We start from the raw sequence: 15442 nt of genomic DNA, 5'->3' as shown, positions 1-15442 counted from the left end.
AGAAACAATAACACACCAAATGATTTAGAAATATGCAGATAATGCCAGAGGAAGGAGGAAAATAACTGAGTGGTTGCCTCTAAAGAATGAGACTGAGGTAGGGAGGGCCTGAGAGAACTGGTGTTTGTTTTTTTTTCCATTGTATGTCTTTTAGTACTTTTTGACTTTTTAAACCATATATACGAATGACTTTGATAAAAAAATAAATAAAAAGGGGAAACTTATCAACATTTAAAATTAACCATTTTTCTCTCTACATTTTTTTTGTAACCTTACCTTTTGTCTAGCATATCCATAAATGAAAGAACTTTTAGCCCAAGCCCCTAGAGTGCTTGTTGCACAGATGTGAGGGAGGGAAATTGATTGCTGGGCCCCAACTCAGTATCTACTGAATCAAAATTTCTAGGGCAGTGACCTGATAATCTCTACATTTAAAACCACCTTAGGTGATTCTCATCATCAAGCAAGTTGGGGCAATGCTGAACAGCACACTGGGATCAGGAAACTCAGTATGAATCTGGTTTTCTAAATAAGTTAACAATAGTTCAGCTCTCCTACCACCACCTAGTGAAAGTCACTTTTATTAAATTAACCACATCATTAGAGCAAACTTAACAGAGTGTGCCAACTTTTAACAATTAAGACACGTACGCAAACAATCCACATCTTTAACTTATTCTTGTTCAAGTTGTGAAATAACTCAGAAAATAGGTTTATTCTACTTAAGCAACTATCTGTTGCAAATACCTTTTTGAATTTCTCCAGGGACCTGACAGCCTCTGGTTTTTATCCAACCACATGGTTTAATAGTCCCTCAATTTTCCATTGTTCATGCTCTGGAAACCATGTCCACCTTCCAGTGTATACTGATTTTCCCACATGATTACCTTGATCATCTTCATTTACATAATGCCTTAAAATATATAGCTCTTTACAGTTTTGAAAATGCTCCAATGTAACGATCTTATTTTAACCTGCAGTCATAACTAATAACTTGAGTACCTACTACACGCTAGGCACCATATTTATCTTGTTGCTCATCACAACAATCTTATTACGTAGGTATTATTAACTCCATTTTACATATGAAGAAACTGAGCATGGGAGCTTAAATGCTTGTAAAGCAACCCCAGTCTGCTTTCAAAGCTCAGGTTCTTTCTAAATACCAAGCTGCCTCACTTCTGGCAAGCACAGGAATTTCAGAGACCGTCTAATTGTTCATCCCACCTACTTTTTTGGGTGAGAACTAAAGGGTCAAAACTTTCTACCTAAATGGCAGAATTAAACTAAATTCCATATCCCTTGACTCTTACTCTGTTTACAATTTATTCAATAAATATTTATGTACTCGGTACTATACTATGTGCTGGGAATAGCTAATATTTATTGATCATTATGTGCTAGGCTTTACAAGAGTGCTTTAACATGCATTAACTCACTCAATCCTCAAGCAGTCTTAAAGTATAAAACATCCACATTTCACAGGATTAAAAAACTAAAGAGAGGTTAAGTAACCCGCACAAGGTTACACAGCTAGCCACTTCACACAACCAAACCCATCTGACTCCAGAGAGCTCTTAGCCATGTGCTCTATCATTCTCAAGATTTACAGCCCACATGTCTCCTCCACATGCCCATATGGTATTATTCTTCTAATGAAAACTGTATGCATGATGTGCAGATCATTCTTGGATGCTGATTCAAACTAATCAACTGCTACAAAAAAGAAAAGAAAAAAGAGCCAAACAGGAAAATCTGTGCACTGACTGTTGCTTGGTGATATTAAGGGATGCATTTTTTTTAAGGTGTGATAGTTGTAGTCATGTTAAAAACAAGTCTGGATCTTTTACAAAAAGACACTGAAGTGTTTACAGACGAAATGGTATGTCTGGGACGTGATTCAAAACCATCTGGGAAGTAGGGGTGGGATGTAGAACAAGATTGGCCCTGTGTTGGTTAATTGTAGAAGCTGGCTAATGAGTACTGCGGGGGGGAGGATTCACTAGAGTATTTTCTCTACTTCTGTTAAATGTCTAAAATTTTCCACAATTAAAAAAATATATATATATGGGCTGGCTGGTTAGCTCAGTTGGTTAGAGCATGGTCCTATCTCTTTGGTCTTGGTGGCAGAAGCGAGATGATGAAGGCAATGTGATCGTCTGGAAAATGTCAAAATAAAACGCACACGTTGTACCGCCACTGTGGCTTTAAGGCTTATCACCCTCAGAAGTCAACCTGTGGCAAATGTGGCTACCCTGCCAAGTGCAAGAGAAAATATAACTGGAATGCCAAGGCTAAAAGATGAAATACCACTGAGCCTGGTCGAATGAGGCACCTAAAAATTGTATACTGCAGGTTCGGGCATGGATTCCAAGAAGGAACAACACCTACACTCAAGAGAGCAGCTGTTGCAGCACCCAGTTCATCTTAAGAATATCAATGATTCGTCATGCAATTAATGTTCTGGTTTTAAAAAATAAAAATTTTAAAAAATTTTTAAAAAGAGCATGGTCCTGATAATATCAAAGTCAATGGTTTGATCCCTGTACCAGCCAGCCTCCAAAAAATAAAAAAGAAAAAAGTATGATAAAAAAGACTAGGGAAAAAAACCCATGATATTAACATATTTGGGGAAAAGAACTACGAATGATTTTTCTTTTCCATTCTGCTTTTTGTATTTTTCACATTTTCTATAAGTATTGCCTTTTTTAAAAAAAAAAAAAAAAAAAAAGATGACCGGTAAGGGGATCTTAACCCTTGATTTGGTGTTGTTAGCACCACGCTCTCCCAAGCAAGCTAACCAGCCGTCCCTATATAGGGATCCAAACCCATGGCGATGGTGTTATCAGCACCACACTCTCCCAAGTGAGCCATGGGCCAGCCCTTATAAGTATTGCCTTTTTAATGGAAAACATAAAATAAACCGCAGTATTTAAAGAAATGCACATATTCCTTGTATACTAATCTTGGACTCTGGATATTACCTAACTTCTCCAAATAGGCAGAACAAGTGTGCCCATAATCTAAGGGGGTCAAAACACCATGACAAAAGCATGTCCCATCTGTTTATCAATTAACTACTGTTTCACACATTTTTAGAAAGGCCACTTTGTAAGGACAACTATGGTCTTTAAATATAAACTAGCCAAAAGCACAAACTCACATAAGCTCAAAACAGATTAGAGACTACTTTAGCAAAAATAACCAGTGACGCATTCCTCTTCAGAGTTAGGCAGAGTTTGGGTTAAAGACCTTGAATGGTCAGATAGGACACAGGATAGGGATCTATCTCCTCAGCCTTTGGAGCTGCCAGGTAGGGACTGCAGACCAACAGCTCCCAGGCAAATTGCCTTCTGTGGGCCGCCTCCAGTTTTCCCCAGTGATACAATTATTTATACATGTGCCATGATATAAAAAAAAGTTTGGGGAGTACTAGTTTAAGCTAGATCTGAGTTGATCATTACTCAAAAGCTAAATAGAAGTATAACGAAAGGCAACAAACAGTACAAGGGAATCTTTTAAAAATGCTGGTTATGGAAAAAAGAAGTAACACTCATGTTATAGGTCTACACCATTGCTAAATATTTTCTATCTGCACCCCTTCCCACATCCCACTTAGGAAATCTTAAGGTATATTCCAACAAAACTCAATGAAGTAACCTCAAATATAAATGTTAGCTCAGTGGCACAAAGTTAAATTCTGGAAACAAGAGCAGAATCTGATTCTCTGTGCCAATGCTAAATGTATTTAAGATAAATCTAAAAAATAAATCCCACTTGTTAAAGTTGAAAGAGAAATACTTTAGGGTCCATAGATTAGAAGCTTAGAGCTGTAAAGATCTTTTAAAAGACAAAAAACTGGAACCCAAATTATTTCTTAACTTTACAGTGGCTGAACTGGGACTAGATCTCCAGTCTCCCAAAGACTGCACTTCCAGGCCACCTCCAGAGAGTTCCTGCTAATTGCTTCTTTTACTCTCTCTAAAAACCATAAAACAATGTCTAAGTACTTCCTGCTCTTCAAGGAAACGGGAATCTCTGGTTAATCTACAACTACCAAATCAGTTTGAGGAGCCTCAATTTAACTTTATGCCACTAATTAACCTTAAATTTGTAATACTTAAACACAAGTTCCTTTATTAGTCAGTCCTTATTCATATTTGTGAAATACTAAGGTAGCCTTTTTGCTCTTGCATAGATGAGGAAATATCCTTAAAAACAAACTATCAAATTCTTAATATGGTTATTTTGTGGGCACATATGGTGATATATCAAAATCTATGTAAATATGCTATGTTTAAACAGAGCTGTACTCTATAACAATGAAATGAAGACTAATAAAATTTCCTTCCTTGTACTTAGAAAAAAGTTCAGACAAGCGGCGTCCTCAACTAGAATGAGAATGTGAGATTGGTGCGGAAGTGGAAAAATGAACTGCCTAAAATAGTATCAACTGATAGAGGAAAAGGGAAGAATCCATATAGAGATAAAACAACAAAAGACATGGTATTTGAATGAATTCTTTATACCCTGAGAGCAATTCTACCTTAAATTACCAAGTGCCCAGTAGACTCACAGGAGAAACAGTAAAGGACTTGTAACTTCTGTACTCACATTGGCTAAAACTGTACTGTACTTGTACCAAACAAAAAACTATGAGTTCTTCAAACTTCTCTTACAAAGTTTCAACAAGAAAAACCTAACAATTCCTTCTCCAGAAAGAAGTGACGTGTGCCTTGGGTAACGTGAAACTCAAGAACACAAGATGTGTCACTAGCAATGATGTCTGAATTGTTTCTTCATTTTGTTTTCTGCCACAAATTCTGCAAGGACAGGTGTAGTTTCTCGAATGCCATAAGGAAAGGTTAAGGTAGAAACAGGTTCTCCCAGCCCCCACACAAAACCATAAAAGTCCTGTACCCAAAACAAGTTTATAATTAATACAATGATACAAATTTAAGTCCTGATGTCCAAATTTCAGGGTCCTTGGAAAAAGGGGCTTCATGTACCCAAGTAATATGTGATGTGCAAACTATTCAGTGAAATTAGAACCTGGGTCTGGAGCACATTTGTAAAAGGTTTTCTCAACTTTTATAGATTTATGCCCTACACGTGAATTTGCAGGAAAAAAAACCCAAAACAAAACAGAAGGAGAAACAGAGGTTGTTTCCCAATCTCCCTTGGAATTCTCTGCATTTATATCCATATCACCTGCCTTATTACAGAAATATACAGAAGCCTTCCTTTTCACTCTTTACGAATATATTTACCTCTACCTTCATTCTTTGGGCCCCAAACTGACAGAAATAAGACAATTCAAAATGTTTAGACACACCTAACACACGCCCATGATGCACTTCCGCCATCTAACAAATATTTGTGAGTTTACTATGTGCCAGGTGTGGAGATTTAAAAAAACAAATAAACGAGTCCTCAAGAGACAACAGCATTTGCCAAAGGTACATCTTGACCTGCACAACTCATAAATTCAAAAGACAGTACAATGCAGGTGAAAAAAGACCACTGAATGTTCCCATGAATGGGGCATGACCTCATTACTGACTACCTAGACTGCAGCAGCCTAGCTGATTTCTCAGCTACCAAGCCCTTTCCTTCTCAATCTGTCTTGCACTCAACTGCTAGATTCATTTCAAGAATTCCACTTTCAAGAGATCTCTGCTCTACTCAAGAAGCTTCAAAGACTCTCCACTACTTATCGCTTCTAATTCAAACTTTTCCTCAACTTAAAGTCTTCTATAGGCTAGCTCCATCTGTTCAACTTTGTTCCATGCTCACCACGGCTCCCTTCTGCCAATCCCTTTTGGAGGAGTAGGACCCAAACCTAATTCAACTACCTCCTCTCTTACTCCTTAGGCAACCTTCATTCTAAGCAGTCTTAAAAATTTGTTCCCTCTATCATCAGTACAGATCTCTTAGTTTTCAGAACTCTGCATTAGCTTTCTTCTTAACAAATGGCAGGCGTATCCCAAGCTATTTTTAACATTACCATCCCAAACAGATGTTCATCGTTCCAGCTACCCCTTAGTGAAATCAGAGGGAAGTCGCCTGCAGTTCGGACATGGGCGTCCCAACATCGCATCTAGTGGGCAGGGTTTGGGGCGGTTACAAACCATGGAGGAGAAAAATCAAGGAGGCAAAAGGAAGAAGAGGTCTTTTCTTTGGGAAGTGTAAGGAGAGTAGTGGGGAGGAGACCCCAAGAAATGAATTCTTGAGGAAGGACAGAAGAAACCTGTAGTGCTCCCTAGGTGGGAAATATGGGCCCTGTATAATGGAAAGGGCCGTCCTCCTTGGGAAAGAACAGGTTACAACATGAAACAAAGGGGTTGGGGGTGGAAGGTGAGGGGTGGAGAAGCGAGCGATCCGGGCATCTCCGGAGGTCGAGTGGTAAGGAAACGCGAGGGGACACGACACTTCCCTAAGAGGACTGGCCGAACACCGGGGATGCGGTTGCTAAGAGGGACGAGGTAGGTGTCTAGGAAGGCTCTGGGGCGAGCGCTTATGGGGTATTTCTTCTAACAGGGCGCGAGGGCGTTTTCGAGTGGGATCGTGTTCTGGGAGAAACGCTTCCCAGGGCATTACTCTCCGAGAACGGTAATCCTGGAGCAGAGAAAACGTTAAAGCATTGAGGTTCCGAGCCCCGGCCGGGCTTCCCTACGTACTCACCGCGTCTCCTCCGAACGCTACCTCTCCAGTTGCAGTTACGGATCAGCGCAACCGCACTGAGCGCGCAGCGCCCCTACGTGATCGCCCGGGTCCCGCCCTCCCACGTGATCCGCAGAGCCCGCCCATTCCCGCCTCCCGCTGGTCGCTCTTCGCCACGTGGTCTTGGCTAGCCCCTCCTTTCTCGGCAAGATGGCAGCGCCCGGCTGCAGTGCTCCGTGCCTCTGGGTCCGGGGTACCGGGCAGCGTTTGGGGAGTCTCTTCACTCTCGTTTCAAAGCCATTTTGTTCCGCCGCTGCTGCCTCTAGGCCCCTGGATGCCCGGCGACTAGCGGAGAGGCTCCGAGCCCAGAAACGGGAACAAAAGACCGAGAACGTGTCGGTGAGTCCGAGAGGAACATAACTTCAAGAGGCATTGTTTTCCTTGGCGGGCAGTGAGGTAGGAGGTTCTCTGGTGGCAAGTAGGTAAATGTCGAGCACATATGGTGGGAGAATGGAAAGAAAGCGGAGGGGAGAGGTCAGTAGGGGTACGGAGTCTTCCAGTGGGCTGGGTCCAAACCACCGTACCGCTACTCCCAAATTACTCAAGGAAGGCGCGAGTCGATTGCAAAGATACAGTCATTCCCTACCCCAATTCTCAGCCAGACCTTATTGAAAGGTTCTTCACAGCTTTCCCTACCGCTTTTTCACCAGGCCTTTCTCACCGCTCCTTCTCTCCCCGTAGGTACCCACAAACCCTGTTCAGCGGAGGGTGCAAGAATTAGTGCGGTTCACACAGCAGCTGCAGCGAGTCCACCCCAACGTGCTTGCTAAGGCATTGAGCCGAGGGATTCTCCACCAGGACAAGGACCTTGTGGTCATCGATAAGCCCTACGGTCTCCCTGTGCATGGTAAGGACTAGGTGGCAAAGGGAGAGGAATCTGCTGCTGCTTTCCGCTACAGCTAGGGGCAACTCTGACATTATTTGTACGGCACTCTGAAGCCTTGACTTCAAATTGATTAAACCCTGTAGAGTATTATCCTATATAAGGCACTACTGAGGACACAGATAAATAATACAGTGTCCACCTTCCCAACATCTGACAGATAGCAGTGATTCACTGAATGCTCTATGTGCAGACTCCCACTGAGATTGCTGTAGAGAAATACAGAGACAGTGTGGTTCTTGTATTCAGGTTATTTCCTATCAAAACTGGGAAATAGGAAATAAGACGCAAGAAAAAAAGGAGGGTGTTGGAGTACATCTAACAAACCTCACAGTGCCTGGAACTTAACGGGCACTCACATGTCTTTGAATAATTGTTGAGTGTAGTTGTTAGAACAGCTGAGGTTGAGTCAAGAAAGACTGATAGGAAAAATACTTTTGAGAAAGAATTTTGCAGAGGTAAATGCATATTTTAGTTAGAAGAAGGTAGTTGTATTGGTCCGTTTCCATTGCTTATAACAAAATAACCTGCAATTGGGTGATTTATAAGAAAATGAAATTTACTGCTTACAGTTTCTGAGGCTCGGAAGTCCAAAGTCCAGGGAACGCATCTGGTGAGAGCCTTGGTGGTGGCAGGGTATCACATTGCGAATGGAGCAGAGAGAGCAAGAGACAGAAGTGTGGTACAGGCTAGAATTAAGAACCACTATCCCATCAACTCTCAATATTCTAAGTTCCAAAGCTTTTAAAGTCCTCAGAATCATGCCCCTGACCACCATTTTTAATCCATTCCCTACAGCATGGTCCTACAACCTAATAACCTCTTCAGGGCTCCACCTTTCAATTACCATAATAGGATTTCCCACCGTCTCAAAAGTCACAGTGGGGGCCAAGTTTCTAATACTTAAAGCCTGGGGGACACAATTCAAGCATTGATGAGTTTTGGGGGGACATAATTCAGTCCACCATAGTAGTGCTTTTGGGGGATTATGGAGAAGTTTGTGCATAAAGACCAGAAATTAAATCAGACATTAGCAGGTGCTTTATATGATTTTTTTCTCTTGATTCTCACAACAGCTACTTGCCTTCCCATTCCCCAGTGAAATTATTTACCAGATATTTACATTTTATAGATGAGAAAACAAAGTAGGAAAGGTAAGTAATCTTTCCATTGTCAAATGGCTAGTTAGGACAGTACATAGAATATAATGTCTAAATCCAAAGCCCAGCCTGTTAACCACTCTTCTGTAATGCCTCAGGAGGACCTCGTGGTTTTGCAAAGTATGTCTGAGGAGAAAGCCACATGCTTTAGGACAGTGCTTCTCAAACTAATATGTTTATAAATCATTTGGACAGCTTGTTAAAATGCATATTCTGACTTAGGTTGAGGGCCTGAGATTGATTTCTAGCAGGCTCTGTGTACATACCTAGGTTACTAGTCCCTGGTCCACACTTAGTAGTAAGGCTTTAGAAAACATTGACAGTTTATCCAGTAAGGGATTTTTTTTCCCCCAAGAAGAGTTCTTTGGTGAGATCTTTTCCTGGCCACTTAGACCTCTGGCTTTTCCTTTCGTAGGTGGCCCTGGAGTCAAGCTCTGCATCAGTGATGTACTGCCTATCCTGGCAAAGATGCTTCATGGCCACAAGGCAGAGCCCTTGCATCTGTGCCACCGGCTGGACAAGGAGACCACGGGCGTAATGGTGTTGGCTTGGGAGAAGGAAGTGGCACATCAAGTCCAAGAATTGTTTAGAACCCGTCAGGTGTCAAAGAAGTACTGGTATGAGGCCCATGCAGTAGAGGGGGTGTAATGGAGGCATTTGTTTCCTCTATTCATCTGTCACACAGCAGAGCTCCTGTTAATGGAAGGCACTGCACTGGGATCCATGAGGATATAAAGAGGATATGAAACAGCTTTGGTACTTAGAATATTGACAGTTGATAGGATAGTGGCTCTTAAATCTGGCTGTACAACAAAATTATCAAAAATGAATTGTACAAGTAATATATGATTTCATTCCTGTGCTAAAGTAGCCGAACAGCAAAGATAAAGCAAAAAACCCCCAGAGAATCCACCCACTCTGCCATTTTAGTCCCTTCCCTTAAGGCAGCAACCACTGGAATCAGTTTTGTTGTTACTTCTCTGGTCCTCACTCAGTGCATTTACATGTGTGTCTAGTATATATAGTATGTGTGTATCTACACACCCACACGTATTTATATATATCTCATTGTACAATTTACATTGTACTTTTTTCCGCACTTAACTCTATGTCTTGGTGATGTTTCTACATTAGTGGATATTGGTCTACCTCAGTTTTTTAATAGAAAAAGGATACACCAACAAATAAGAAACTCCCCATCTACTCAATACCCTTCCCCAGAGGCAGTCACTGTTTCCAATGTCTTGCGTAAACTTCTAGAGATTTACTGGGCATTTATAAGCATATCATTGTATGGCAACATATTTTACACACTGCTTTGCACACTGCTGTTTTCACTTGGATGGTATGTATCTTGGAGAGCATTTTGCGTTGTACATTTATAGCTGTCTCCTTTTTAATGGCTCTGTGGTATTCCACTTTGTGGATGGATGTGTAGGTAATTTCTCATTTTTCACAGCCTATTGCAAAGAATATGTGAATATATCTTTAGGATAAATTCCTAGAAATGGAATTGCAGGGTTGAAGGGTTTGCGTGTTTAAAATTTTAATAGTACCCACATTGCTTTCCAAAAAGATTATGTCAGTTTATACTCCCGCCAGTAGTAGTGAGTTCCCACCTGCCCTTCAGCTGACCAAAGCATTTTTAAAAGGTTTGCCACTCTGGGTAAAAAAAAATATTTTCTGTTTCCCTATGTAACAGTGATACTGGGTGTCTTTTTTCATATTTGTTGGCTGTTTGGGTTTCCCTTTCTGGAAATAGACTTTTTGCCTATTTTTTTCTTAGGTTGTTTATTTTCTATTTAATTTATAAGTATTCTTTTTATATTTTGGATGTTAGTCCTTTTTGTATTACAGATTTTGCATATACTTTGTGATCTGGGGAACCTTTTAAAAATCTGTATGTTTAATATACCCATAGGTATTGTGATTCATAAGTCTGGAGGGTATGGGGATTGGCATCTATATTTTTTAAAAGTTCCACAAATGCATCTCATGTACAATCAAATTTAAGAACTATAATAAGAATCTGTGGATAATGGAGGAATTTAATATAGTAGTTAAGAGCTCCAAAAGATCTGTGTTCCACTCTTAGCTGTGTCATTTACCAGCTGTGGGAACTTGGGCAAGTTATTAAGCTTCTAAGCTTTGTTTTCTTTATATAAAAAATGGGAATAATAGGATTGATGAGATAGCTAAATGAGATAATGCATGTGAAGTGTTTAACACAGTTCCCAGCTCATAGTAAGAACACAGAAAATAGAGATATATATATACAAGTAATCAAAATATAAGGCTAAAAAATATGTTATACTATTTGTGAAAATTGTCCATGAAGGTTCAAAATTGGTAGCCATTCTTGGTGTCAGTCTTCATGAAGGAGTTAAAATCAATTAATTGGGTCTTGATGAATGAATAGGGTTTGATAGGAAAGATGGAGAAATGTCTTCTAGATTGTGGGAGTGGCATGCACAAAGGAGTTAGGCTTGCAGTCCAGTTTGGAGTGGGGATGGTAGGAGATAATGCTGGAAGGGTAGTCCGGAACCCAGTTAATGAGGGTTTTAAATATTGAGTGCAGGAAGTAGAAGTTGAAAGTAGAACATAGTAAGCAAATGATTAGCATTTGCTGACTTATTATGATAGCAGACTTATTATAATTACATGTCTGAATCTTCTTACTAACATTTGAATTCCTTGAGAGCAGGGATTTTTTTTTTGGCAGCTGCTAGAGCAGGGATTTTTGTCTTGTTCATCTACATAGAGCTAATACCTACCTAAATCAGTGCCTTACCCATTCAAGAATATTCACTGATTGAACATTTTTGAGCGGTAGTGTATGTCATTAGGAAGAGTAATCTAGTAGTTACATAAGTTGTATCAGATAGCAGTCCAAACTGCCACCAACCTGAAGCGGGGTGTCCAGGGTTTGAAATAGTGTGTACAAGTGGGCTTTTGACCCCTCAGTCAGTGCTTCTGCCATAGGCCACCAGGTACTCAGGAGGACTCCTTTGTGTCTGACCTAAAAGAGACGTAAATTTAAGGATGGGTTAAAAACAGTTTTCTACCTGCCTGGGATGTGATGAGAGGGAGACCACTAACAAAAGTGATTTGGAACGAGTTGTTGAATTGTGATTGTGGTTTCTGTGACTTCTTTGGGCATAGTTTCTTACTGTTTGACCTACGTGGCAAGTAGGGAAGGAGTGGCCCTGTGAATTTTCAGTAGGTTCATTCATTCATTTATTCATTTGTCCATTTAGTGTGCCATCAGAACCTACCATCTTCTATTTTAAAAAGAAAAACAAGGTACAAAACTATATTTTCCTAACTTTATTTTAACTGTATATATCCAGTTTTAAAGGCTGGAATGAAAGACTATGTTATGAATATATATTTTTTTGTCTCCCACCGTCCCCAAATATTGTACAATTAGCATGCATGACTTTAGTAGTAAAAAGATATGCTTGTAATTAAGAAATATCCAGCTCTCAGGCTAAGCACTATACCAAGAGAATTGTTTGGGACCGTCCAATCATAAGAAATGACTGCATTAGTACAGAAGGTCTAGTGTGAAATTCTCTAAGCGGCCAAATCCATGGAGCTCTTCTCTTGATTCTGTGGCTAAAGCAGTGATCTGCATGTCACCCTCAGGGCCATCACTGTGCGTGTCCCTGTGCCCTCAGCAGGAGTTGTGGATATCCCCATCATTGAGAAAGAGGTGCAAGGCCAGCAGCAACACCACAAGGTGGGTGAACTGCCTCCCCAAGGCATGGGTTTCTGCTTTTCCTTGGAAATCATATCCTGATCTCTTTGACTTCAGATGACACTGTCCCCGAGCTACCGCATGGACAATGGGAAAATGGTGAAAATACGGACCAGCCGGAATGCGCACCTCGCTGTAACTCAGTACCAGGTGCTAAGCAGCACTCTGTCCTCTGCCCTTGTGGAGCTCCAGCCTGTTACTGGTGAGAATGCCACTACTCTGCAGTGGGATGGCAAAACCCTGTGCTTCCAAGCTTTGCCCCTGCTGGGTTCTGCCTTCGTTCTGAGCAGCTGGCACTGTGGGTAGGCTGCGGTTGCAGCTGACTTGTGTGAGACTGTGCTTCTGATACTAATCTGAGGCCAGAGCTCCCATAGGAATAATTGTAGGTAGCAGAGGAATACAAAGTTTAAATATCTTTATTTAAAAATGTGTATCCTCCTTTTATAATGGTGAATTTAAAAAAAAAATGTATGTCCTCCTTTTTATAGTGGTGAGTTAAAAAAAGAAAAAAGGAAAAAAATGTGCCAAGTGGTTCCTCAAAAAATTAAATGTAGAATTACCGTATGATCTAGAAAGTCCGCTTCTGGATATATACCTTAAGCACTGAAAGCAGAGATTCAAACACATGTTTGTACACTCATGTTCATAGCAGTATTACTCACAGAAGCCAAAAAGTGGAGACAATCCAAATGTTTATTGATGGGTGCATGGAGAGGCAAAATATTGTATATATGTACAATAGAATGTTATTTTTAGCCTTAAAAGAATTTTAAAGGAAAGGAAATTCTGACACATGGTACAACATGTATGAACCTTTAAGACATTATGCTCAGTGAAATAAGCCAGACACAAAAGGAAAAATACTGTATGATTCTACTTATGTGAGGTACCTAAAATAATGAAATTCATAGAGACAGAAAATAGAGTGGTGGTCGCCAAAAGCTTGGTGAGGGGCATGAAGGAAGCAGAGAGGAATAGAGAGTATTGTTTAGTGGGTACAGAATTTCAGTTTGTTAAGATGAGAAAGTTCTAGAGATGAATGGTGGTAATGGTTGCAAAACAGTGTGAACGTATTTAATGCCATGGAACTGTACACTTAAAAATGGTTCAAATGGGAAATTTTATGTATTTTTTACTACAATTTAAAAATGTGCAAAACGATATTATTTATCATTATGTAGTAAAATTATTTTTACAAAGTTAGGGTAATGGTGGACACTAAGTTCGTGATGATGGTTATCTGTGGTGGAAAGAGGGAACTGTGATGGCAAGGGATATGTTGAGTATTTATAATATTTCTTAAGCTGGCTGGTGGTATATAGCTTATAGTTTGTCATGTTATTCTTTATACCTTACTGTGATTGGGACTTTGCCAGTTTACTTTGCTTTGTTTTAGTATGATTTGAAGCAGATGCCAGCACTGGTATTGTTCCTGTAGCTCCTCTAAGTTTTCTCTCTCTGTCTCTTCTTTTTTTAAGGAATAAAACATCAGCTTCGAGTTCACCTGTCTTTTGGGTTGGATTGTCCAGTCCTTGGTGATCACAAGTACTCAGACTGGAATAAGTTGGCCCCACAGGTAATATTGGTTTGACCCGATGTGCAACAGAAGAAGAGAGAGAATGTACGCTTTCCCTTGGTTAAAACCCTGAAGTGAATCTGCAAAGATGTATTGATTTGGTACCATCCTGGTTATCTAGCTTTTAGAGAAATTCATAAGCAGTTAGTTACTGTCTTCACGGAGCTGCAGGATCTATTAGCAAAACCTTACTGTTTCATTTGTTTAGTGTCAGGATTTGTTGGGAGGTTGTGGGCAAGGGGAGGAGTCTTTCTGAAGGCTGAAAGCAGCCTTTTGTGCTACTGCTGAAGAACCATGGTGGACTCTTTCATCCTTTGATGTTACAGCCCCTTTTCTTGGAATGCCAGAGTATTGGCCGATAGGAGCATCTTTTGTGTGGACATTTTTCTCCTACCTGGGTTCTGAACCCTTCCTAGATATGCCCCTGAAGCAGGCTGTCCATTACTGTGCCTTCTGAGGGGTTAGTGTTGGTTCCCTGTAAGTGGAAGTCTTCTGACCCTGCACGCTGGTCCAGGATGGACTGTTGGCCTTGCTCTCAAGGGTCTGTCTTTTCTTTGTATAGAAGCTGTCTGTTGGCATCCTAAAGAGGCTGGGGCTGCAACAGTCGAAGGCCCGCCACGTCCCCCTTCACCTGCATGCCCGGCAACTGGTCCTACCTGCCATGGGGTCCAGGAAGGAGGAACTCAACTTGGTGTGCAAGCTTCCTCGCTTCTTTGTACACTCCCTGAGGCGTCTGGGTTTAGAGATGCCAGATCAGGATCAAAATGGGGGCAATGAAGCTGGGCTGCTGGGAGCACAGTGAAGACTGTTGGGCAGTTTGGCCCCAAACCCTTCCCTTTGTTTAATGGACTCTGCTGGCTTCTCCCTTAGAACAGACTCCAGAAGAGCCACGTGGGATAAGTTAAAGAGACTCAGCTACTTCAGAGATTTTCATGGAGAATAAAGTTGATGTACTGACAGTTTGGCCATGCTGTGGAAAAGCCTGCTGAAAGTCTCCTTGCCACAGGCTCTCTTTACTGAGAAGGAAGAGAGCCCAGGCTCAGGCAGATTGGGGCAGATATGGTCACGAACTGTTTTCATCCAACAGCAAAGCTCTTGAGCTATCAGGAAGGTTCTCGTGGTTGGAAGGAACATAATGGTTAAACACATGTATCAAGGAGGTGTCAGTGGCAGGCAGGTAACATAACTGAGGGAAACTGGCAAGGTATAAGGCAGTGGTGGGGATAGCAAGCCCAGGAGTACACAGACAGTCTGACAATTGTTTAGCTCCAGCTGGTTGTTTTCATATGGAAATAAATTTTCTCACTTTTTTCAGAGAATCAGGAAACCCAGATATTTAT

General features: G+C 41.0%; 2 protein-coding genes across 3 annotated transcripts in view; one reads left to right on the top strand and one right to left on the bottom strand.

Annotated features, from left to right (window-relative positions):
* FAM118B (family with sequence similarity 118 member B) overlaps positions 1 to 6726 on the bottom strand; it is a 47255-nt gene extending 40529 nt beyond the window's left edge. For both annotated transcript variants that reach the window (XM_063093821.1, XM_063093823.1), the window contains exon 1: positions 6685 to 6726. The gene's annotated coding sequence lies outside the window, so the exon portion shown is untranslated. The remainder of the gene's footprint in view (positions 1 to 6684) is intronic.
* Positions 6727 to 6872: 146 nt separating this feature from the next.
* Positions 6873 to 15061, top strand: RPUSD4 (RNA pseudouridine synthase D4). Its single transcript, XM_063095517.1, has 7 exons — positions 6873 to 7062; positions 7405 to 7570; positions 9182 to 9383; positions 12415 to 12508; positions 12584 to 12728; positions 14005 to 14102; positions 14665 to 15061. The coding sequence occupies exons 1-7, from the start codon at positions 6874 to 6876 to the stop codon at positions 14902 to 14904; spliced, it is 1134 nt and encodes a 377-aa protein (XP_062951587.1). The 5' UTR covers position 6873; the 3' UTR covers positions 14905 to 15061.
* Positions 15062 to 15442: the final 381 nt, after the last annotated feature.

This window comes from Cynocephalus volans, chromosome 4, assembly GCF_027409185.1.
Source record: "Cynocephalus volans isolate mCynVol1 chromosome 4, mCynVol1.pri, whole genome shotgun sequence".
NCBI lineage: Eukaryota > Metazoa > Chordata > Mammalia > Dermoptera > Cynocephalidae > Cynocephalus > Cynocephalus volans.
Note: the sequence above shows the minus strand (reverse complement) of the source record. Positions and strands in the feature narration are given on the sequence as shown.